Source organism: Elephantulus edwardii, unplaced genomic scaffold (genome assembly GCF_000299155.1).
Source record: "Elephantulus edwardii isolate Elephantulus edwardi_28Jun2011 unplaced genomic scaffold, EleEdw1.0 scaffold00117, whole genome shotgun sequence".
Classification (NCBI taxonomy): domain Eukaryota; kingdom Metazoa; phylum Chordata; class Mammalia; order Macroscelidea; family Macroscelididae; genus Elephantulus; species Elephantulus edwardii.
The window spans coordinates 10,078,063-10,103,657 of NW_006399867.1; the positions used below are offsets into that span (position 1 = coordinate 10,078,063).

The 25,595-nt window shown below is 48.4% G+C and overlaps 1 protein-coding gene across 1 annotated transcript in view; it reads right to left on the reverse strand.

Moving 5' to 3' along the window:
* ABCC1 (ATP-binding cassette, sub-family C (CFTR/MRP), member 1) overlaps positions 1-25,595 on the reverse strand; it is a 130,509-nt gene that overhangs the window by 21,931 nt on the left and 82,983 nt on the right. The window contains exons 18-21 of the mRNA XM_006892719.1: positions 19,280-19,456; positions 17,884-18,051; positions 13,584-13,767; positions 3,346-3,433 (exon numbers count right to left, since the gene is read on the reverse strand). Coding sequence (XP_006892781.1) covers positions 3,346-3,433; positions 13,584-13,767; positions 17,884-18,051; positions 19,280-19,456 — 617 coding nt within the window. The remainder of the gene's footprint in view (positions 1-3,345; positions 3,434-13,583; positions 13,768-17,883; positions 18,052-19,279; positions 19,457-25,595) is intronic.

Sequence of the window (25,595 nt, forward strand, 5' to 3'; positions counted from 1 at the left end):
GGTGCTTGGGGCCCACCAAAGGGACTGGACAGCTTGTTCATGATGTAAGGAAGGCACACGCCATGTCTCGGGGGACGGCATGCAGCACCCTAACGCAGGGATTGGTCAGTTTTGCTGTCCCACTGGGGATGAAATGAGGTTGCCCAGAGGTAGAAAAGGGGGACCTCCCTGCTGACCTGGAAGAAAAATCAGGACTGTAGTGGGCCCTTCGGGTCCAGGAGTCCTTCTCTGATAAAGACTCCTTGACCCAGGAGAGGGAGCGAGTGAGCAAGTGATGTGACGTGTGTAGAGAGGGTGAACAGCAGCAGTGGGGAAACAGCAGAGGCCTCAGGAGACTAAACCAGACAGTGAGGGGCTTCCGAGGCCAGGGTGTACGGAAGTCAAGTGCCTTCAGGCGGGGTGGGGGCTTGTGCTGCTGGGGGAGTGGATGTGCCCCCTGACATTCATCTGCGGGGTTGGGCTTGCTGTCCTGGACCAAGAACTGTGTGCCTTTGGGCAATAGGCTTGTTGGCACAGTCGAGGTGCTTCTAGGCATTTTCTTGGCAGAGCAGAGAATACTCTTGTTACGCTTGCCTGAGCCGGGCAGAGGCCAAAGGGCCGACAGACAAGAGGGCATGAAAGCAGCCCATGTGCAGGTGAAGCCGAGAAAGTGCAGTCTTGATCAGAGACCCGTATCCTGAGCATTCCTTATCCTAAGCGGTGAGCTCTTATATTCCTGTTATCTCTGATAATGCCAAGTGTTGTTCTGTGAGTTCTGTGTGGCCACTGTAACAAATTCTTGAACACAGTAGAGAAGTGGAATGTGTAACGGCAGGGGTGGTTGGAGGGGGGAGGCGTGTCTGACCTTACAGGAATCAGCCTCGTGAAGAAGCACCCACCACCTCCCTGTCATCTGCATGACCTCTTTTCCATTTAATCGCTTACCCTGGCTGCTCATATGCACTCCCTCTGTGACCTCACCCACCCAGAGGTGAATCTCCACAAATTAGAACTCTGTCCTTCCAGCCTCTGGCAAACGCCAGCTTCTCTACCAACTCTCCCTGGGCCCGTCCTGGAAGTTTCAGAAGTTGCCAGGAGTTAAGGAAACAATCGCTTCGAGTTATGTGTTTACTATAACCAGAAAAGATACAAGCTTAGAATTGTACCAGGCAAGGGCTTCCCATACCTGATGTTCTCACCAATCCAAGGGCACACCAAAGATAGCACCCCAATGTCCCAGGTCTCTAAGTTGGTGGGACTCCCGTCCACAGGCGTGACTTGGGCTTTATGTATAGTTACAATCAAGCCAATGATGCGTTTAGCCAAAAGCAATGACTGCATTTAGCTCGCACCCCTTCCTCCCTGAAGCGACTCTGTCAAGTATTCACTCTGCAGGAGGCAATGTGCTGGGCACCCCCTGGTCTTCATCTCCCCTAAATCTTAGAGCCATTCTAGAAGATCCAAACCACAGATCCACAATCCTCCCTTGACACTCCCAGAGCCAGAAGGGTGTTGTGCTGTGTATTCTAACTCCCTGGACCTGAGGAAGTCCTCTGGGGCCAAGCACACTGGTATCTACAGTAAAATGCACAGAGGGGCCCGTTAAATAAGAAATATGCAGACTGGTTAAATGGTTGACCATGAGTTGAAAGGGGTGATGGTGGTTTGAATCTGCCTTGGGTGACAAGCCTGGTGATCCGATGACAAAGGTCAGAGCCTTGAAAACATGGAGGAGCAGTTCCCCTCCGCATACCTGTGGCCACAGTGAACTGGAATGGACTCAGTTTGAAGATAGTTAACCAACCGCGACTACGCCCAGCTTCAGGTCAGTCCACATTCTGCTACTCTAGGCTGGCCATGGGCTCACATAAACACGGCCCTAAAAAGTTTGGCTATAGTCCTTCAGTTTTCAGAGCCTTGTTGGCTCTGGACTTGTGGAGCAAGGGTGCTGATACTGTGTTCATTTTCTACCAGAGGCAAACCTTCCTGGGCCCCAGAGCCGAGAAGGCTCAGGGCTCACATCTGAACTCATCAGTGCTTCAGACACAGACACACCACCTTCAGATTCCCATCCCCCAGGACACACTTTCCACACGGAAGCAGCTTCGAGAACCTTCCCCAGATGACCTCATCCCTCTGGCAAGACAAGTGACTTGCTTCTGATAACGATTCGAGTGCAAGAAAGGTGACAGAGCCCAGCGCCTTTGAGACGGGACCCTCTGGTGAAGCAGTTTCCCACGCTGGAGGTGGCGAGGTGCGGAGGGCTGTTTCCTGCTGGCAGTCAGGTGACCGGAGAGGCCTTCTGTGATATGGCACTCACCGCCCTGCAAGCCAGGAGGTGGACCCTTCTCCAGATGAGCCTTCAGGGAGAGACCCCAGTCCTAGCAGGGGGAGCCTGTTCTGCTCTGATGCACATGGGGCTGCTGAGAGCAGTTGACTTTGGGGCACTTTTATGGCCTTGGGATTTGTGGGATCTTCTGGCAGGTCCCTGTTCTAAGTGCTTCACACATACTATTTCCTGTAAATCTCACTACCACCCTACGGGGCAGTTACTGCTATAAACCTCAAGTGGAAGGTGAGGAAACCGAAGCACAGATCGCTAAGCAACAAAGGCAGCTCCTTCATCAGCCCAAAGCTCAGAGAATGCTTCCTTACAACAGCCCAGCTTGACCCTGGGCTGGGTTCACATCCGAGCTTGGCCTCTCTTGGCTGCGTGACTTGTGGAGAGCTCTCAGTGTGCCTAACTGTAAAATGGGATGATGACAGGGCCCATCTCCCGGATTCACAGGCTGTACAGAGCTTGGCTCCTTATGGTGTTTGTTGTTGTTGCACCTAATAGAGTCAGAGCCAACCAATAGCTGACCCTCCAGGGGGTTTTCAGAGGCAGTTAACGAACAGGAGGAGACTGTCCATCCTTCTCCTTTGAAGCAGCTGGTGACCTCGAACTGCGTGTCTTGGGGATTGTAGTGCAGCTTCTTGCCACTAGATCATGGTGTTTATGGTCCACAAAACACTATTACTGTGTCTGCTTTGAACCAAATGCCAGTTTTTTGTGGCTGCAAGTTTCAGCTCCTCTGAGTGACCCCACCAAAGGCCACACAGGGAACTTGACCTCAGAAGTACTGACAGGTTAAATTGAGAAGCCCCTGTGAGCAGTCACCTGGCAGGAACGGTGCCAGGCCCACCCTTCTGGTCCCTGGGGTCCTAGAAAATGCAGGAAGAGATGCAGAAGACAGTGCCCTCCAGAACCCAGGGAAATGATGGTCTGTGTTGGAGGTCATGCCAAGAACTGATTCCTCCTCCCTTCTAGGCTGGGCAGACACAAGGGCCTGGAGTAGCTGGGCCTGGGCCGCCCGCTGGCCTCACCTCTGCAGTTGCTTCCCCGCTGTGTCCGTCACGAGCACACCGTTCTCCAGTAGCTTCCCTTCCCTCACTGGACCACTCCCTGTCTGTCCTGTCAAGAGAGAAAGCAGGGAATTGAGGCTTCAAGAGCCAGACACCAAAACACAGATGACCAAACCCTGCAATTTATGCGAGACCTGCTTTGTTGAGACCACACGGGCTCCCAGGAGTCACCAGTGACACGTGGAGCAAGGTCCAGGGCAGCTGCTTGAGGACCTCCACCAGCTGCACGGGCGCCCAGCCTGGGTGGGTGCTGAGTGAGATCCGCAGCTCAGTGGAGGCTTCGCTGCTGCCTTAGGTCAAGGATGGGGCAGGGAGGCAGGGACGCAAAACATCTCAAGGAGGGTGATACTCAAGAGCAAACAGTCCTGCAAGGATGTAGACCAACAAGTGGAGTCCCCGGAAGTCCTGTCATGCCGGGGCAAACCCCGTGGTTGGCAAGTCATAGGGACGTCTAGTGGACCTGGCATGGGAAGGGCTGTGAATATTCCCATATTCCTTCATAAATAAGGCGGTATTTCAATATTCTGACAACTGACACAGCCTCTGTGGTACCACCAGACCAAGTAGTACCCACCCATCAATCCTAACAATGAGAAGACATGCTGCCGGTGAGGCGGGCAGTTGTTGTAGTGGTCATGTGCCGTCAAGTCACTTGCAACTCATAGTGACCCTATGTACAACAGCTCTGAAACCGCTCTACCCTGTGCCAACCTTATTGTCTCTGACACACCTACCCCATTACCCCAGTCACTGAATCACACCATCTCATCCAGGATCTTCCTCTCTTGTGCTGTCCCTCCACTCTCCCAAGCATAACATCGCTTTCCTAGAACTGGTCCCTCCTTCCAACATGCCCAAAGTATGTCAGATGAAGCTTCAGAATCCTTGCCCCCAAGGAGGAGCCTGGTTTCACCCTCTCCAGGACAAACCTGTTTATTCTCCTAGCAGTCCATGGTATATTCCATACTCTTCTCCAGCACCACAGCTTAAAGGATCCATTCTCCTTCTATCAACCTTAGTCATTGTCCAGCTCTCTGATGGAGAGCAAGTGATTTCAAAGACCATGGCCCAGATCAGAAGCACCTTTGTCTCCAGATGACATGTGACATCTTACTCATCTTCACCGGATCCCAGCAGTGTGTTACCATCAGGTCCCATGTGAGACTGTGTCCTCACTTGCTGACACCAGAGGGGAAGCAGAGAGAGGAGTCCCAAAAGGCTGACTCTACTAAAGTGGTGGGGCCCTGAAAAGAAGTGACAAAAGGGGACAAAGCAGGGATGTTCAAAGGGACAAGAACACCTCGGGATATGCTGCTGTGACATGAATTAAAAAGAATACAGAATGGGAGGTGCTCTAGGTAACAGCTGCGGGAGATACAAAGAGGGAGAAGGAGCAAGGTTAGGGACCAGTCCTTGGGTCCCCAAAGACCAGAGTTCTTGATCTTGGAGGCAAACAGCATCTCCAGGGTCCAGTCCCCTCCTGCAGGGCCACGCTGGGAGCCACGCTGAATGTGGACAGTGGAGCCGCTCAAGTCAGGTCACTGAGACACAGAGGCCATGTCCCACCCTCCCAGCTGTGTCTCCTGCATGAGCAATGACTCTCTCTGTGCTTCACCATCTACACCTAAGGTCTGAAGAGGAGAGGCCCTATCCTTGCCAGCTCAGTGGGAGAGGAGATGAGACCTGGCAGGATGCTGGGTACAGCACCCACTCAGTAAGGGACAGAAACAGCTGTGGGTTCCTTGATATTCTTGAATACACTCTACAGATAATCCTGAGGGCACAGGATTGAGAATCACTGTTTTAAACACTCCCTATTGTCCCTATCTGAGAAGAAAGGGAATCTTAGAACATTTGATTGTGCTTATGTGAAACCTATATATGGACCAGGTGGCAATCATCAGAACAGAGCAAGGAAACATGCGTGGTTCAAAATTGGGAAGGGTGTACACCAGGGATGTATCTTTTCTCCACACCTTTTCAATCTATATGCAGAACAGATCATCTGGGCGACTGGGCTCTATGAGGAGGAGTGTGGCCTCAGGATTAGAGGAAGACTCATCAACAACCTTGCTTGCTGAAACTGAGGACCTGATGCGCTTGCTGCAGAAAGTCAAGGACTGCAGCCTTCAATATGGATTGAAGCTCAACATCAAGAAAACAAAGATTCTCACCACTGGGCTGACTGGCAGCATTATGATCTATGGTGAAGAGATTGAGGTTGTTAACATCTTTAGTTTACTTGGCTCCACAATTAACACTCTTGGTACCAGCAGCCAGGAAATCAAAAGATGAATTGCACTGGGAAATGTCTGCTGTCAGGGGCCGCAACAGAGTGCTGAAAAGCAACAATGTCAGTCTGGAGACTAAGGTGTGCTTGATCCAGGCCATAGTCTTTGCAATTACGTGCTATGCATCAGAAAGCTGGACAATGACTAGGGATGACAGAAAAAGAATAGATGCCTTTGAGCTGTGGTGCTGGAGAAGAGTGTTGAATATACCATGGACTGCCAGGAGAACAAATAGGTTTGTCTTAGAGAGAGTGAAACCAAGCTGCTCCTTGGAGGCAAGGATTCTGAAGCTCCATCTGACCTACTTTGGACATGTTGCAAGGAAGGATCAGTCCTTGGAGAGGGACATTATGCTTGGAAGAGTGGAGGGACAGCGCAAGAGAGGAAGACCCTAGATGAGATGGACTCTTTCTATGAGTGGGGTAATGAGGGTAGGTGTGTCAGAGAGAATAAGGTTGGCACAGATTAGAGCAGGTTTCAGGGCTGTTGTACATAGGGTCACTGTGAGTTGCAAGCTACTCGACGGCACATCACGCCAGCATGGTATCCTCAATGACTTGCTACGCATGTGAAGGCTGGACAATGAATAAAGATGACAGCATGATCGATGTCTCCGAGTTGTGCTGGAGGAGTACTGACTACCCAACCTGTGGACTGCCAACAGAACAAAGAGGTCTTGGAGGAGGTGCAACCAAAGTGCTCCTTAGAGTTAAAGATGATGAGTCCTGGCCCCATATACTTTGGGTATGTTGAAGAAGGGGCCAGTGCTTGGAAAAAGACATCGTGCTGGGAAAGGTGGAGGGCCAGAGAAGGAGAGGAAGACCCTCCGTGAGACGGACTGACATAATGACTGGAACTATGGGCTCAAACGTATCAGAGATGATAAGAAAGGTGTGGAATAAGGCAAGGTTCAGATCTACTGTTCACACAGGTGCTAAGTGCTGTCACGGACTCGATGGTACCTAACAACAACAACAACAGTCAGCATCTTTTTTCCCCTCAGCTAATGCAAACAAACTGAAAGTAAACAGCCACATCATGCAGGAAGAAGGGCAGATAACAAGCAGGACTTCCATGCAGCAGCATGCCGCAGGGCTCAGATGGATGCACAAGGGGGCCTTGCCCGTCTTTCCTTGAGGCAGGGACTTTCTATGCCTGCTGTGTGGACATGTGCTCCAGAGCCCTTTTCTCTGACCTGGCTGTCTCAGTCCTTTGCCCCACAGGCCCACACAGAGCTTCCTCGGTGACTGCCTCCCTGTTAGCTCCAACACCCCATCAGCCCACAGGTAGGGGGAACAACAGGGGTTGCTGGGAAGTTCTGCTCCAACAGGCTGGGCTGAGACTGGAAGCCTGGTAAAGAAATCACTTTCATCTGTTGCTTTTCTTGGCCCAAGGCCTGTCTGCCTGGTCTGGATGGGACGAACCCTCTCCTCACCTGGCTGTCCTGTCAATCACAATGGCTGCTGGGCCCCAGTAGACCCCTGACTCAGGACATGAGATGGTCAGTAATGGTTAAAGCAGCCAGCGGGAGCTGTGCCCTCCTAAGAGAGGGCTCTCTGCCTCCATGGTCCACCTGCTTCGGAGGCCTAGATGCTCCAAGGGCCTTCAATGATGTGATCGTGAGCCCCGGGAGCCTCCAACAAAGGCCTTTTGTGGTTAACGTGGTGGGAGCTGACCATCTTATCCAAGGCCTCATGTCCAGATGCTCAGCCCTGCACTGCTGATCAGGGTACGTGGGTGGGATGGGTTTACCAGCTGCCAGTCTACGCCTTCTTGCCTCTACAGAAGGCAGGACAGCCTCTCCTGCTGGTATTCTGCGGGATGACATCCCTTCTCAGGGGTCTGGCTGTCCACTCTGGGGAATCCGTCAAGCGCTGTCACCTTGGCGCACCTCAGGGGTGATGACACCCCCAGGGCAGGAGGGGTCCCTGAATAGTCAGGCTGTTACCACACATTATCCACCCACTGTACGTCCGCTGGGCACTTCCCCACCACGATCCCCTTCCCAGGCATGCACTGTCACAGCCAAGGGCATCCAGGAGACTGGAATTGCTCCCCGAGCATGAGCCGTTCGTGGGTGGCCTCCAGGAAGTGTTCGCTGAATGAAGGAATGAGGGGTGGGGATGCACAGAGACACGGAGGCCCCAGCCCAGCCATGCAGCTCAGTCGTGGTCTAGCGAGGCGTCCTTCCACAAGGACGGTCCACCCTAACCCCAGTGACACTGACCTTCCTCCGCTGCCTCCACCACCGGGCTGCCTGCAAAGTCACAAGATTCAACAAGGGGTTAAGAACCAGCTCAAACCACTCGCCCAGAGCCCCCTGCTTAACCATCTCTTGAAGAGCGGAATGAATGTGAAGTCAGGCCTGACTGAGTGGTCCTTCCCAGTTTTGGACCTGTTTCCCCAGCCTGTGTGTGCTGGGTGGAGTCCATTACCTCGCCTCTCTAGGTCATCATATTAATTATTCAGCCTTATAAAGGGTCAGCAAACTGTGGTCTGACTTTCTGTCTTTATACCCGTTTCCTCGGCAGCAGAGAGAACAGAGATGAGGTGTTACAGTGAGACAAGAGGTGGCCTGGGACTCTGCTCCCACCCACCACACCCTGGTGTTTAATCTCTGAAGGGAGGTGCTGCTCTGAAGAGGGGCTGAGGACCCGAGAAAAGGGGAGATGGCACAGTTATCATGCTGGCCCTCCCGAGGCCGGGACAAAGGGTTCCACCTCTGGGCTCTCACCTTCCGTCTCCCCACCACGCCCCAGGTTCCCCTCCATCGCTGACTTCAGCACCACAATGCCCACAACTGCGCAGTGGGCCTGGCTTCTGCTCTAACGGTGAGATTTTTTTCACATCTAAGTCTTACTCATCAGTCTGTTCCCAGCATGTGTTGGGCCAGGCTTCCAGGGTGCAGCTGGACAGAATGTGAACTGCACACCCCAGGGGCACCGTCTCACACTGCCCTGTGGCCCACGGCAGGTGCTCTGTGCATTTTTTACGACAGGCTTAAGTGACACACAAGCGAAGGGGCAGGGCTGACCCTCAAAATGCCAGGGGGACCCTCCACCCACTGGCACAGTCATGCCACCCCACAGACCTATGGAGCTGGTTTCCAAACTCTTGCTGAGAGCCATGGTCTCTCCGACCTGCCTGTGCTCCCTTCTACCCCAAGGTATTAATGCTGCGAGTTAATATCCAAATTCTCCAACCTACAGATTGCATATAAACAGCTTATGTCCTAAACAGCCAAGGAGTAATTCACTCCTTCACTTAGCAAACTTAGGGGGTGTTGAGGAGTCCTGGTGGCACAGTGGTGAAACACTTAGTCGCTAACTGAGGGGCTCACTCACATTCACCTGCGACTCTGTAGGAGAAATAGTTGGTGCTCTGCTCCTGCAAACAGCACAGCCTCCAGAGCGGGGTGTGTGTGGGGTGTGCAGCCTTTCTCTGTCACCTGGGGTCACCGTGGGGAAGCATTACTCTGTCACACGGGGTCACTATGAATCTATAGTAGACGCAACACCACCACCACTGAGTGTCCACTATGTTCTCAGTCCTGTTCTGGACAAAGAATGGTCACCAACATGCCTTCACGGAGCTTATACTTCCAGGAACAAACTGCTAGATCTGTAATTCACTGTCAGGAAGAGGAGTGCTACAAAGAATAAAGCTGGGTGAAGGGGATAGGAATGATGGAGGAGGGGCTATAACATATTAAGAATTCAGCAAACAAAGGAGCTCTGGTGGCCTAGTGGCAGGAAGCTGCGCTGAAATCCCGGAGGTACGCGGTTTGAATCCACCAGATGCTCTGCTGGAGAAGGAGGGGTAACCTTCTCCTGTACCAGTCAGATCTGATTTGACAGTACACACATTAAAAAAAAACAGTAAAATAAAAAAATTTTTTTTAAAAAGAATTCACACATTCTCTGAGTGGTTCTAAGCGGGGGTCCCAGGCGTCCACACACTGCTGCTAGGCACTAGGCTGGGCACTTAGCCCAGGGCCCCTCAAAGCTGGCCTCAAGAAGCTGTCTGTTCCAGCACCACTGTCTTTACTCAAGAAGGTTCTGGAACTTAGCTTGGGCCAGGGGCCAACAGGAGGGGCCTCCCCTGAGGGAGGGATCCAGCTCACTGCTTTCCAGTCAACGCCTCAAACTTGACCAAAAACGGCATGGACCGGACACACCACCCAACCTTCTCTGACGGCCTGGCCTTGGCGAAGTCTTCATACTCAAAAGAGGAAGAAACACAGCCACTGAGGACAGCTGAAAGGAATGTCTGTCTGTCCTGCAGCCAGTCAGTGCTGACGACAGAGCACCAGGGGATCCGGCGGCCCAATACTGAGAAGAAAGTGTGAGGTGGATGGAAAAAGGACGATAAAATTGTGCGGTACTATTTGAACCTGTTACAGAAAACTGTCCAGAAAAGCAGCGAGGTGGGAAAAGAGGCCAAATTGCTGACAGCAGCTGCCCCTCAGGGGGCGGGATGGCGGGCAGCCTTTGTTTTTCTAGACTGTTCATGCTTTCCTAGTTGGCCAGGGTCTGTAGTGAGCACATAGTCATTTTATAATCAAGGGTGGGGAGGGAAACCAACTCAGCAAAAGAAATGAGCAAAAAGGAGTAATGAGATTAAGAGAAGATGCAGAGGTTTGAAAAAGAACTGTTCCAACATCCTCCAATCTGCTGGGGGAAGACCCGTGGGCTTTCCTCAGCCTCGGCTCCCCCGGCACCGGGGGCTGCCCTGTACACCACGCCATGTCCAGCAGCATTTCTGAACGCTGCTCAGCGGACGCCAGCAGCAGCCCCCCAACATGACAATGATAAACGACTCCAGCGCTTGCCACGTGTCCCCTGGGGCGGGAGGGGGGCCACAAAGTGAAGAGTCATCTCCAGAGGAAAGTCTGTCCACAGGGCTTCACGGTCTTTGGGTTTTTTTTCTTTCATATGTTCTTAAAAATTAACCAGAGTTGAGATTTTTTTCCCCCTCCTCTCCTTACAAGAATGACAGTGGCATTAAAGAAAAGATTCAAAAAAAAAAAAAAGAAAGAACAGATTCCGAGAGATCAGTAGAGGCCAATGGATGAGAAGCTTTGCAACAAGCTGGACAGAGATCGTGAGGGTGGCACGGGATGGGGCACGGCTCGGATATGCTATTCACGGGGTCACCTGGAGTTGTAGTCGACTTGACGCCGGTTAACAACAGAAATCTAATCGGTGTTATAAATACTCCTGGAGGGAGAGCTGGGGCCCCCACACTCCCACCTCCGAATCCCTGTTACACCTCCCCTCCCCACCTTGACGAGGAGCTTCGAGGCAAGAACGCTCCCCACTTCAGTCTCCAGGTTTCCGCATGACACCTCAAGTGTGGAAAGGGGGCAAGGGGGCAAGGATAAGAAAGTGTCTCATAGCAGCCAGATGTGTGGTTCTGAGAGATCCAGGGCCACCTGACTCCAGCCAGCTAAAGCTGACCAAAGCAACAGGGTGAGGCCACAATTTCTAGGCAGGGCCCCTCTGGAGCAACAAGAGGGAACACCCCAGTGATTTACACTTCTACGACCAGCCTGGGGGTTGCTAAACAGGGAAAGGAGCCCGTGGAGGTGCTAGGGCGATGGGTGGTACTGTCATCACCAAGTAAAGTGCTGACGTACACAAAGACTAACAAAGAAATTGGCAGCAGTCGTGTTCTGTGTAAAGCACTCAGGACATGCCAGCTGCTGGGGGAGGGAGGGAGGAAGGGAGGGAACAAAAACAAAAAAAAAGTCATCTGAGGTCAGCAGAGTTTAAGAATGTCCCTGGCTCACCTGGGTGAGAAGGGACATGACTTCCTCCTGAGAAAGACTCAAACTGCTCCACAGAGAAACGCAGAGCGATGTTAGCCTCAATGTGGACTCAGAAGACCCTGTGGGCAAACATCTCGCCATCTTCATCTCAAATGCCCCCTGCCCACTCTGGTCTGGCCACACTGACCTCCTTTTTGTTCTGGAAGCAAACCGAGCTGACCTTGGTCTTGAGGACTCTTCATGTGCTCTTCCCCAGGCCCAGAACCCTGTCCCCGAGGTCATCTTCTTGCTGGCTCCTTCCCACGACAATGTCTCCTTCCACCCCTCACTCCCCAGCCTATCAGTCTTAATGTTTCCTCCTCAGCATTTAATGCTCTCTGAAAGCATCTCGATCTGCTGATGCACTTACTGGGTTTTTTTTCTCCCACTAGGTTCTGAGCTCCAGGAGCTTAGGGGTTTCCCTTTACCATGTTTCCTGTCAAATCCCCCCAAACTAAGTACAATACTTAACACATAAACTCACCCAACCCTCCTACCAACACCACACTGATGCGGATCCGTGGCAGCTCCATCGGGTTGATGGCTGTCACTCTTTATGGGAGTTCAGCCTCATTTTTTTCACCTGGGGCAGCTGGTGGATTCACTCCCTGACCTTTCAGTTAGTAACAGGACATGCAGCCTATAAATGTAGGACATGCGGCTCAATAAAGACCAGTTGAGTGACTAAATAAATGAAAGAAGCAAAGAGCTCTTCCTTGGTGATCGGAGAACCCATTTCTCTCAACAGAAGGTGACGTAACGAGGTCCGATGGCTGCCAAGGTGTAGGCTCTGACATCCCGGCCACTGAGGCCAGTATATCTGAGACCAGCATGGGAAACAAGCCCAGAAGATGTGTCACAGGCCCAAGAAACTTTGTCTTTAACTCCTGGAAAAGGCTGATGGGGGGCAGGGTGGACAACTGGCCTCTCTTCAGCTCCTCTCTTATTTAGCAATGGCTGAACCCAAAGCAAGGTCCACCAAGCCACAGGTGGGGTTTTGTAGGGCCAAGGAAAAGTGCTGGCCAGCCTTTCTGGTCTCCACGTTAACAAAAGTTCGAATCTCAAGAAGGCAGGCATCCGAGCATCAAACCAGTGAAACCTTGGGTGCCTGGGAGACTGGAAACCAGCCCTCAAGCCTCAAGTTACGAGCGTCACCCAGTTTGCTGCAGGCAGTCAGAGTGAGGTGTCAGCCCTCACAAGCTGCCAACTATTCCAGCTTCTGATTCCTGGTCCACGAGTGCAGAGCTGGTGAGATAGATGGCCGGGGAAGTGGGGAGGTCTGGCCTGACCATGCAGATGTGAGTGTGTCTGAACAAAAGGAGAGCAGGCTGCATTTCCAAGGGAAGTACGCACAGCTCCTGACTGGAACAAAACGTCAAGCCCCATGCCAGAGGGCCGGGGTAACTTCACGTACTTCATCTATTCTGAATGACTATGAAGAAAACGAGGCTTTACAGACTTGGAAGGAATGGCCTGGGGTCCTGGCTGATAAGACCAGCAGCTGGGATACGAACACGCCCTCCTGACTTCATGCCTTCGTGCTCAGTCCTCACAACTGTTCAGACACCACAGGCACCATTAAAGCTGGCCTCCTGAGAATCAGAACTAGCACCATACCCACCGGCACTGAATGGTTTCGACTCACAGCATCTCGCCACTGGGATTCTGAGTGTGTAAATCTTTACGGGAGGAGATTCACCTTTCACCCTTGGGGATTTGAACTGCCAACCTTTTAGTTAGCAGCCCAATATGATACAAACTACGCCACCTGGGCCCCTTCTTCAGAGCCAAGAAGAGTATTATTATCATTGTCCCATTTTTGTCACAGGGATCCTGAATTTCTGCAGGTGTAGGGGCATGACAGAAAGTACCAGAATTTGTCCTGCGTTTTGACAACCTGAAGCCCAGTGGTCTGGTGACCCTGTCACAAAGTTCTCTTTTTCCAATCAGCTCTGGAAGGAGGAAGATGGTTCTAACTAACAGTTTGTCCTGGGGGTGGTCGGCCCACTATCCCACCCATGAGCAGGAACTCTGGGGACACAGCTGGGGCTTTTCAGGGTGTCACCTCTCACCGGAAGTTCACCCGGGGCTGCCGTTACCTTCATCCTCTGTGTCCTGCTCCTGCTCGGCGCTGGCGTAGGTGCGCAGGAACTCAGCGAAGGCCCCGTCCCGGGCCAGCAGCTCCTGGTAGGACCCCATCTCGGAGATCTTGCCGCTGTTCATGACGATGATGACATCGACCTGCGGCAGGTAGCTGATGCCGTGGGTGACCAGGATCCGCGTCTGCGGGCAGAGGGGAGGCCAGCTGAGTCAGTTCCCAGGGGACAGAAAGCTGGACTCAAGTCGGGATTGGATAAAGGGCAGGAGTATGGAACACTCGAGTCTGCAGACAGAACTGCAGCATGAAGGCAGAACCCATGACCTAGACGGAAGCATGCATGCACGTGGGAATCCGGGAGACACTCGTTCGCGCGCGTGTGTCCTGGGTCCCCCGTGCACCAGGTGTGTACCAAGATCTGGGGATCCGTAAGGGACAAAACAGGCACTGATCTCTCCTCAGGAACAACATAATCAAAACAGAAAACATACCAGGTACTCTGAGGGTACAATAGCCCCGGTCACACAGTGGTTAAGTACTCAGCTATTAAAACCAAAAGTCAGCAGTTCAAACCCATCAGCCACTCACAAGCAATCAACTTTTTTAAAGATTTACAGCCTGAGAAACCTTACTGGACATTTCTACCTTGACCTCTAGGGTCACACTAGGAGTCAGAATTGGCTCAAGGTAAGAAGTGTGACTGGCTTTGGCTTACACTGAGGGTGGGCAATTTGGAATTTTTTTTATTTTATTTTATTATTTTTGTGTGTGTGTACTGTCAAATCAGATCTGACTGGTACAGGAGGAGATGGCCCCTCCTTCCCCAGCAGAGCGTCTGGTGGATTCGAACCGTGCACCTCTGGGATTGTAGTTGCAGCTTCTTGCCACTAGGCCACCAGAGCTCCCCTGGCAACTTGGAATTTTAACAAAAATTCTCAGGGAAGGTAATTTCTGAAAAACAAAAATAAAAAAAAAATTGGAGGAGGAGTGTGTGTGGGGCGGGACTTCCAATCATGTGAGTGAACGTCAGAACAAAGAGAATGGAGAACAAGCTGCACGTGCTAGCTTAATCTTTCAAAAAGTAAGCCCAACCACGCTCCAAAAGATCCCCTACTATAATATTTGTATGTGTATATGTAGAGGTTTTATACAAATTATCTGAAAAGTTTGGGCGAGGCCACTGAAACCACTGTCAGAAGTTCCTGTGGAGCACGAGTCAGCAAACTTTTTCTTCAAGGGCCAGGGAATAAGCATTTTTGGCTTCGAGACCCATTTGGCACCTGCACAAAATTACTCAGTTGTGCCCCACAGCGAGGGAACTGCCAGAGACCACACGAGCATGAACATACATGGCTGCGTCCCAATAAAATGCTATTTACAGACAATGATATTGAAATGTAATAGACTTTTGGCATGTCACAAAATAATGTTCTTTAGAATTTTGTTGTTGTTGTTGTTCTTCCAACCATTTAAAAACTTAAAAACTTAACTCCCCCTCCTCACTGCCACTGAGTCAGAATGGACCCATAGCTGACCCTCCGGCGGGGTTTCAGAGGCTGTAAATCACATGGGAGGAGACTGCCCATCTTTTCCCTTGTAGAGCAGTGGGTGGATTCGAACCATCTGCTTTTGGGTTGGCAGCACAGCGCCTTAACACACAAGGCCACAGAACTGCCAGTGACCAGATTTAGTTACAAACTCTAGTCTGCTGAACTCTGAGAGAGGGATCAGGGAAACTTTCTTTGCAGTATATATACTCTTGTGTTCCTTAGTTTTGATACCAGAGGCACATAGTACTTTCATAAATCTCCCCTAAAAAAATCTTTTTGATATTTAAAACTTCTATTTCCACATTTGGTGCCACAGATGCGTGGCGTACCTGGGTGAGGAGATGATTAACAAGCTCATCTGCTAACTAAATGGGGGACAAAGGTTCAAGTTCAGCCGGAAACACCAGAAACAAAAGCGAAAGAAAGGGGAAGCTCATATTAAAAAAACCCAGCCATTGAAAATACCACAGAGAGCAGTTCTTTTCTGACACACACGAGGTTGTCACAAGCAACAGACTGATTTTCTGAGAGTGTTTAAAGTGGCTTACAGTTCGCTACGTCTGGCATGACCTTATTATGAGATACACATCCATGGATGGTGTTAATACCCCATTTTTAAAAATTGTGATTTATATGAAAGCTTACAAAGTAAATTGGTTTTCCATTAAATCATTCATACGCATTTTACTTTATGACTTTTCATTACAATACTCACACTGTCACAGCACTCTACCCACTTCTACATTATGATTCTCATTTCCATCAAGCCTTCTATCCTATCCTTTCCTGCCTTTCAGCATTAGCCTTGGGCAGATGCTGCCCTTTTGGTCTTGTATAGTTGATTGTCCTAAAGAGTGAGGACCTTCTGGGTGTTACTGTTGACCTGCTTGTTTTTGGCTGAAAGTTGAGACATAAGAGGTGAATTCTTTATCATGTAGTGACTAAAGATCACAGTCTCAGGGATTCTATTAGTATTTATTGGGACTCCACCGTTTTTGTGTTTAATTCTCCATTTTCTGCCCACTCTGTCTACTGCCATCTACTTTTTGGCCTCGGGGTTCTGGAGGCTGAGGTTCACCCAGTCTCTTAGTCCTTTGAAAGGGGTCAGAAGTTACGCATGGCTGCTTGCAAGCTTTTAAGATCCCAGTCACTAGTCACTGAAATAGGGTCTAAATCAGGCCGGTCTTCACGCAATGTATGCCAATTAACCTTGACCTCCCCTAAGACGAAGATCTTGAGGTCGTGGGATCAACAACTCCTTCCCAAAAGACGTTGGTGGGTTATGATCAAGAAGCATGCATAGCCCTGCCCGTTGGCTTTGCTGTGTACATAGTGTTATTTCTACATCAATACCCGTAATACAGCTGCCAAGCTTACGTATGGCCATGGATGTGGCCCCTTTCACTTCCCCGTATCTGTTCATCTTGCCTGTACACCTTTAGATCCACTTGGAGATCAACGCTGGTCATTGCTGATGATGTAGTAATACAGGAGTGTGGATGTAACAGTGTTTATCTTCACTGACTTTATTCCTTGTGCATATCTCTGTGTTTTCCCTTTCTTTATCGATAATTCACTGTCAATGATAGTCAATATCATGCTTTAAATGATATTGTTATTGTTTTGTGTCACTGAGTCAGAACTGACCCATCAGTGGGTTTTCAGGGGCAGGAAATCACACAGGAGAAGAGTGTCCATTTTTCTCCTGTGATTTAAACCGTGTACCTTTGGGATTGCAGTGCAGCTTCTTACCACAAGGACACCAGAACTCCTTAATGATATTTACTGTACAATGAGGTTTATATTTACTATACATTTCCCTTCACGCATTTTAATATGTACATCATTCTTACTAAAAAGCTTCTACACATGAGATGATGCCAGAAAGAAATGACAACTCCAAGTAGTAAGATTATGGGTAATTGCTTTTGCCCTCCATCCAATGTTTTGTTTTGTTTTTAAAATCTTTATTATGTGGCTTGTCCTGTGGATGCAAAGGGTGGCATACTTCAAGAGGCAAGGGCAGCTTTTAGAATGAGGTCACAAGAAAGGAAAAATCAGTGTCTCTACCTTTTAAAAATAGCCCTGGTGTACAAGTTTCCATACCACGTTCACTTTTGGTTGCTGTGAGGCTGAACACTAGTGTGTCAAATGTGTTAATGATTGGCTACCCAATGTGGACAGAGAGTGGGGTGGAGCTCCCCGACTAAAACAAGCTTGGATGGAGGAGTGACATCCACTTCCCTTAACAGCTTGACTCCGGAAACCCTATGAACCTGGAGAGAGGATGAAAGGCACCCAAGCGTCGAGGACTCTCCTTCATAGGGTCGCTATGAGTTGCCTGCGACTCGACAGCACTTAACAACAACAAAAACAACAACAACAACCTTTTAAAAAAACAACAACTTCTAAAACCAGGAGTCATTCCCACTCAAAAATATCCCAACCCCATGGACTGTTGGACTCAGTCACGGGAGGTTCTGGGATGGGATTGCCTTCTGGAAAGCCACCCCCTTACGTAATCAGGGAGAGAGGGTCCCCTTGGCCAAAGGAGGGCAATGAGCAAGTGCAAAGGATTTATCCCTATAAAGACAGAGCAAGAAGAATGTCTTAGGAAGGCTTCCAAAGAAGCACTAAAAACTTGTTTTCAATGTCCAATAAAAAAAAGACTGGGGAAGAGATGAATTCTTCAAAGAAAAACATTCTGACAAAAGCCAAGCCCCAGCCCGGGCCCAGGCCCTTCCCTGGTACCTTGTTCTTCAGCATTCCCTTGGGACCCATCACGTTCTCAAATATGTGCTTTCCCACGTGGGCATCCACTGCTGAGAGGGGATCATCAAAGAGGTAGATGTCAGCATCACAGTACACAGCCCGGGCCAGGCTCACGCGCTGCTTCTGGCCCCCAGACAGGTTCACGCCCTGCGGAGAGAGAACCGGAGCAAGAAGCTGACTGCGTGAGGAATCGGGAGACAAAACCAAGGGGGCTGAGCCAGCCCAGGGCACCTACTCTAAGGCCAGTGCCCTGCAGGGGCTGCTTCATTTCAGCCTCAGCTAAAGACAGGAGAATGCAGCTCTTCCATAGCTATTGTGGGTTCAAGTCCCTGCTCCACCGCAGCCAGAGACAGGGCCACCAACTTGAATGGGGCTCAGCCGTATGGAGCCTTCACTGACTGGTCTGTGAAATGGGTAGAACAGGAAGAACCGGAACTTCCTGTGAGGAGCTGAGCCGAGCGCCTGCTGGCTCAGAACAGTGGTGGCTCAGGAGAGACTCAGAACACAGGTGGCAGGGGAGGAGGGAGGTAATGTGAGCCTAGTTGCTGGATGGTTACTGGTAAAAACAAGCCTCTTCTGTGGGTCTGCCCCTGCAGGAGGCTGTATGCCTGCAGTGTGAAATCTGACCCCGTCTTCAGATAAAGGATGCCACTTGGTAATGTGCACTAGGGTGCTGTACTGGTCAGTCGTGGCTCCGGCTTTCTTATCATTTCTATATTTGGTTAGGGGACTACAGTTAACCAACCACCTCCATTAAACATGCAGTCTTCTCAAAGATGACCCTCTTGCCCACAGTGTCATGTGGATAGAGCAGGACCTGGAAGCATTTCTTTCCACGGTGGTATGTAGTCTTCCACCATTAGTTGGGGTCAACAGGACTGGACAACAGTTAACAGCTACCACATGGCTATGTGAAACCGTGACACCTTTCCTCCTGTATCCTGCCCTTTATCATGTGACTTTGTAGACACTTGACTACAAAGGTAGAATGCACTTCCTGATCCCTTGCCTTGAAAGAGCATGATAGGCTGATTTGCTTTGTGGGTATAAGGGATAGTATACCCTACGAGAGACATGACATGCAGGCTTTGCTGTCTTGATTTCTTCTGTCACCAGGAGAAGAGCATCCCTACAGGGCAGCTACAGCCCCCTCTGCCTGGGCAAGTCTTTTGAGAACTGCAGCCTGGAGCCCTGCATAGCTGGCCTGTGGCAAATAGCAGAGGCGCCTGGCTGAGCCCTTCCTGGATCAGAAAATCCATTCAAAAACCCACTTAGAAGAGAACAGACATGCTACTGCAAGCCACTGAGGCTTCCTGGGTGTTTGTGATGCATCAGTCGCTCAGGACCCAGGGACCAGAGCTGATGTCACACTGACCTTCTCGCCAATCTCTGTCTGGTCCCTGCTGGGCAGCATCTCCAGGTCAGGGAGGAGGGCACAGGCCTCGAGCACGGCCTTGTAATAGCGCTCCTGCAGCTGACGGCCAAACAGGATGTTTTCTCGGAGGGAATCGTTCTGGATCCAGGCCTGCTGGGGGACGTAGGCCACTGAGCCCTGTATAGCAGGGAGAGAGGGAGACAGACACGATCAATAGACCAGAGCCAGGCCGCTCATCTGTGCTAAAGGTCCTGTTTCCCAAGACACCTCCATCACACTGCTGAAAACCTGAGTCACAAGCAGCTGCAGATGCCTGAGCTGGGTGTCGGGTAGAAAAAAAAGAGTTGAGAGCTTGAGAGAGAAAGAAAGAAGCTGGTCCCAGGAAACGAACAGGCCTATACTGCATGGTCTGAGAGGGACACCACGTAACTACGCACGGAGGAGGTCAAAACAGCACAAGAACAGTCAAGAGCGGTTTCTTTTTATAGGGGTTGTAGGGAGGACTAGGGAAGATGGTATTTTGCTTGAAATTTGGGACTGTTAATTAACTTGTGTTTGGGCTTTCATGATCAGGCCTAGAGCCTTGTCAGGATCCACTGGCTGGTCTGGTCCCTGGTCTACTTGCCTTTGACATTATCAGGTTTCTTCAAGGAGTGATCAGGCCTGGGGGCAACTGCGACATTCCTCCTCCCCTGGGAACAGAACCTCTAGCTCAGAGGCTGCCTCCATTGTCAGGGTCTTCATATATTAAGGACACTTGGTAACTGAGGGCTTATAGCTGTGTACATTACCCTGTTTTCAGAGTGCAAGAGCAATGTAATTATAAAAATTACATGATTACATTTGTAAGTACTAGGAGACCAACATAAACAAGACTTTTTAAAAGGCAGACCTTTACTCCTTTGGCACAACAGGAGTTTCTAGCCAAACACGCAATTGCAAAGTTATTTTGTCTCTATTTTCACATAATGTAAGATGTTCAGGACAGCAAGGGAGTTCAGTCTAAGGAAGGAGTATTTATTTCCTGTTTAATAAAAACACTGCAGTCTGTGGAGGGGGGGTGCCTATTATTTTTTTTAAAGAAAACTTTCCTTTTATTCTGGTTTACTTATAAAGTTCACATACATTGTTTTTCATGCAATCTATTTTTTAAAAAAGATTTAAACAGGAACCGAAAGATGAGACAAAGATGGCCCGACAAAGAGAGTAGGGAACAACATTCCAAGCAATGGGAACAGAGCTTGTAGAGGCTTACATGGCTTGGTACAGTTCTAGGAACAGAGAGGCAGGTGTGACCTAACATTGTGTGCGAGCAAGACAGGCAAGCAATGAGCTGGAGACAGAGGCAGGGGCTCAAGGTGGGCTGGCGTTCACTGGAGGCATGGGAACACACGAAGACTCTCAAATAAGGAAAGCCTAGCAGGACAAAGCTGTGAGTGTAATTCAGATACTCTGATCCCCAATCTTAATTCTCATGTAAGGGGTAGTTGTTATGGATGAAATAACATACCTCAGAACACTAACCCCTGTATCTGTGGAAGAACAAGTTGTGACTATTGACCTCAAGGTTGGCGGTTCAAGTGTGGGCTCTATGGTGCTATGGAAGAAAGGCCTGGCCATCTATTTCTGAACACATCAAGGCTAAGAAAATCCCTGGGGAACAGTTATGCTCTCTGATACAGGGGACAGCCAGGAATCTGAATCAAATGCTCCAACAGTTTAGACTACAGCAATCCCAATTGGGGGTAGGGATTTCTCTGTTCAGTTAAAGACATCAGTATAGGGCATGTCAAATAATGTCTGAGTTACAAGGAGTAGCAAGTATGCACGAACCAGGGGAATACAGGTGCCATGTGAAGGAGGGGGCCAGGGCTGGATGGAGACCAAGATCTTCTACCAGAGGCACCAGAGAGAGCCTTCTCCAAGAGCCAGTGCCGTGAATTTGGACTTCCAGAGTCCTAAACTGTGAGAAAATAAATTTCTGTTCTTTAAAGCCACCCTGCTGTGCTCTTTCTATTACAGTAGCACTGGATACCTAGGAAGGTAACTAAGCTTACGATATCCTAACTTAGACCTTTTAAATAACCTACTGCCATCAAGTCAATTTCTACTCACTGAGACCTTCCACCAGGTCTCTGAAGCTGTATCTCTTAAGGGAAGAAGACTATCTCCTTTTCCTCCCTCAGAGCAGCTGGTGGATTAGAACTTCCAACCTTCTGGTTAGCAGCTGGACACATTCTGCACTATGCCTCTAGGGTTCCTTATCCTAGTTTACAGAAGGTCAAAATATCACAAAGCTCCACGGTAGAACTATGCTAATTCAGAAAGACAAGTAATTTAGGCCCGGTCCGAAAGAATCCTGTCAACCCTAAACATCTGGAAAACATAACATTTTAAAACACATTTCTAAATCTCCCCTAGCCAGCATAAAAGTAGGACCTGCTAGTAAATCTTCAGTCTCCTCAAGCCAAAACCTCACAGGGCCCTCAAACCTCATACATGTAATTTTGTAGTTAGGGGCCTTTTATTTAAAAACACTGAGTTTATAACTAAAGATGATTTCTGGGACATGTGCAATTGCCCAGCGAATTTCGAGTTGTCACAACTGGTAGTACTGGCCTGTAGAAGGTAGAGGCCAATGATGTTGTTCAACTTTCTACAATGTACTGGATTACCTAGCCAATGGAATCTAGACTTTCTGGAGCCGTGGAGGCTTGATAAAACTCCAAAACTATTGTCTTGAGATAATCTTTTAAACTTTAAATAAATAAAAAAAAATTCCCTGAGGTCATCCTAAAGCCAAATATTGGTAGGATGTCTGCATTGAGCATTACGTTCCTTTAAGGCCTATCTATATGAGAACAAGTTGATAATAGCAACTTAAAAAGATTAGATAGGAACCTTAGAGGGTAGTGAATGTATATTAAAGGAGGAAAAACAACTCAGAAAGAGGGTGAAAATTGTTGCATAATTAAAAGAATGCATTCACTGAAATCTACATGTCGACACAGTTGAATTGGTGTCTATTTTTGCTATGTAGTCTTGGTTAAAACAAAACAAAAAAATTATCTTAAAAAAGGAATTATCCAGCTCAAAAGGTCAATAGTTGCGTGACTAAGGAAGCAGTAGGTTAATGAAAGATAAAGCAATGTGGACCCTACCAAGACTGGTCATTTTCTTCCATTAATAATGTACGCAGTACCTAGTAAGCTCTCTAGAACATGGACTTGGATGTAATGACAGGTTTCTTCAAAACACAGCAAAATGTCATTGGTCTGACTCCAACTACTGTAATGTATCATTTTTCAGTTGGCCTACAGAACATCATTTAATCAGGTTTTTTTTTTTAGAAAAGGGTTTAGCTTTGAAACAAAAACAATGGAATAGACCAGCATGCCCAAAAGTGGATTCTAAGGACCTAAGTAGTTTTGAACAAAGAATAGTGCGAAAACACAAATGTATATGAACTTTGTAAGCAAACCCAAATTTATTTTTTTTAAAGTAGTATTTTGCAGGGGGGCAGGAGAGGAAGCAAGAGTTATCCCTTATCTGGGGTATTTGAGGTTAAACAAAGTTAAACTGGTTTCCTTCCTGTCCTTCAAGGTGCAGGGCTTCTTTTTAAAGCCTTTGTCTGTTATTATTTATTGTAAACTTTCAAGAGGGAGGGAGGCAGCGTATGCAGTATTTCCCCGACCCTGTCTGACTTTCTGGTGCTGAGTTATCCCTGCCTTTGTAGAGTAAATCCAAACTGTCATAGCGTCGTTGTTCTAAGTACCATAGAGTTGGAATTGACCCAGAGTTGACCCTCCAGGGGGTTTTCAGAGGCAGTTAATTGCACAGGACACAGGTTCCCCACCCTTCTCCCGCAGAGCAGCTGGTGGACTCGAACCACATGCCTTTGAGACTGCAGTCCAGCTTCCTGCCACTTTTGTTCACTAGTAATTTGCAGCAGATTTTTTTTCTCCCCAAGCTTGCCTGATCCTTTATTCCCCAAAAAGATCCCAAGACAATGCATCAGAAGACAAAGACACATGCATCAGAAATGCTGGTGTCAACATAACTGGGAGGGAGATATTCCTGCACAAGGGAAAAAGCCTCGATGGGGAAGGAACTAGAAGCAGAGAGCAACTCTCTTGATTTCCAATTTATTCACTAAAGCAGCCCTCTTAAACAGTCTCCTGGGACTATGTTCAATTACAGAGTATCCTCAGGCGACAAAGTTTATCCCTAAGTTTGTCATTAAGTTGAATTTGTAAGTAATCATAGTAATAAGTATGATTCACATGTACAGTCAACTATCTGCTTTGTTATTGTTGTTATGTACCATCGAGTCGCCTGTGACTCACAGCGACACTATGTATAACTGCCCCAAACCCTGTTCTATGCTGTGCCAATCTTAGTGTCTCTGACACACCTACTCCCAATACGCCAGTCACTGAATCGGTCCATCTCATCTCATCAAGGGTCCTTCTCTCCTGTGCTGTCCCTTCACCCTCCCAAACAAGACATCCCTCTCCAAAGACTGGTCCCTCTTTGCAACATGTCCAAAGCATGTCAGACGAAGCTTCCGAATCCTTGCCTCCAAGGAGCAGCCTGGTTTCTCCCTCTCCTGGACAAACTTGTTCATTCTCTTAGCAGTCCATGGCATATTCAATACTCTTCTCCAGTACCACAGCTCAAAGGCATCAATTCTCCTACCATCCCTAGTCACTGTCCAGTTCTCTGATGCATAGCAAGTGATTGCAAAGACCACGGCCTGTATCAGGCGCACCTCAGCAGACAGTAAATAGTGCACCTTTCTATGCATAAAAAATATTTTTAAAAACCCATTTCCAGATACACTAAAACACTTTTAAGATACTACAGTAATAATATCAACATTTTGTTCAATGATATGAACATGTACGGCCAAGCACAATCAATAAGAGTGCATCTAAATTCCAAAATCAATCTCCATAATAGTCTATGTGTTTCCTACTGCCAAAGGGGTCCTTTAGAGTAGTGAGAGAAGATCTTCACCCTGAAACCCACAGCGTCCCTTTTCAGCAGGAAGTAGCTAAGAGAATACGCCATCCCCTTTTCCTTATGACTCAGGGTGAAGTCTCTCTCAGGGAGGAGTGATAGGGAATGGCAAAGGACACACTGACAAAGGAGATTAATCAGAACTGGCTTTGACAAGCACTGTGGCATTTGGACAAGAACAAACTGGGAGGAGGGTAGAGAGAATAGTGCAACAATGAATGAATGGAAACCCAAAATCTCTGTAAATGTTTATGAAAATTAATAAAATATAATTACAGAAAAAAAAATCAACATTTTGATGCATGATGCAAAGTAATGCCTGTTAGGCATTATGAACTACTGTCTATATATTATTAATATAATAGGCTTTATAGGGGAGGGGTGTGATAACTATGAATTTTGTCAAGATCAAGGGGGCTCTAAATAAATTCATAACCTAAGGACAGCATGTAAGTCAAAGTATCTTGGGTATTTAAAAACAATAAAAATTATGGTTTTCTTTCAGCCTCATAGAATTCAAGGAATGCTCATAGAATTTGAATGACTCTTTAGAAAAAAAATTTCCCTGACAAAAAAAAAAGAGAAAAAAAAATTTCCTTGAAAAGATTGCATATATTTTCCACATTTTAAAAAAGTGTCACTTTGTTACACTTAAAGAGATACACAGTAGAATCACAGAGAGAAAGAGTGAAGTAGGGAGAGGCAAGTAAGGAGAGGCTCAGAGTCACAGAGGGCAGAGATGAGAAGGACAAGATAAGAGTGTGTCTGGTGCACTCAGGAGAGTAACAAACGTTTACTGAGTGATGTACTACATGCAGGAGTGCATGCACCTAATCCTCAGCACTAAGGAAAAAAGTAAATGTACCCCTTTGCCACTATGTCCATTCTTTAGAATTTTTTCCAAATAATAATTTACTGTATTTTATCATGAATACAACAGCTCAGGTTCCCAGTGAATAATTTCAGCACATACGAAGTTCCATGACAGTTGTGTGAACACTCTCATTATTTCCATTCCATTTGTACTGTTTCTGTTCATCTAGTTTGCCTGCACCTTTACAGTCTCACCTGTACTTCAAAGTCATTGCTGACTGTTTGGTCTCATATAGATGCTTTTTTCAAAAAGGCAGCACAGTATGCACAGTGATATTCTTTCTCTTGCCAGCCACTCTGTTATTTAGCTAAAAGGTAACCTTCAGGTCATCTACCATGGCTGCAGTTGAGTGCCGTCATCGGAGCTGACCCGCCAGTGAGTTTTTTGAGGCAGTTAATCACACAAGAGGAAACTGCCCAC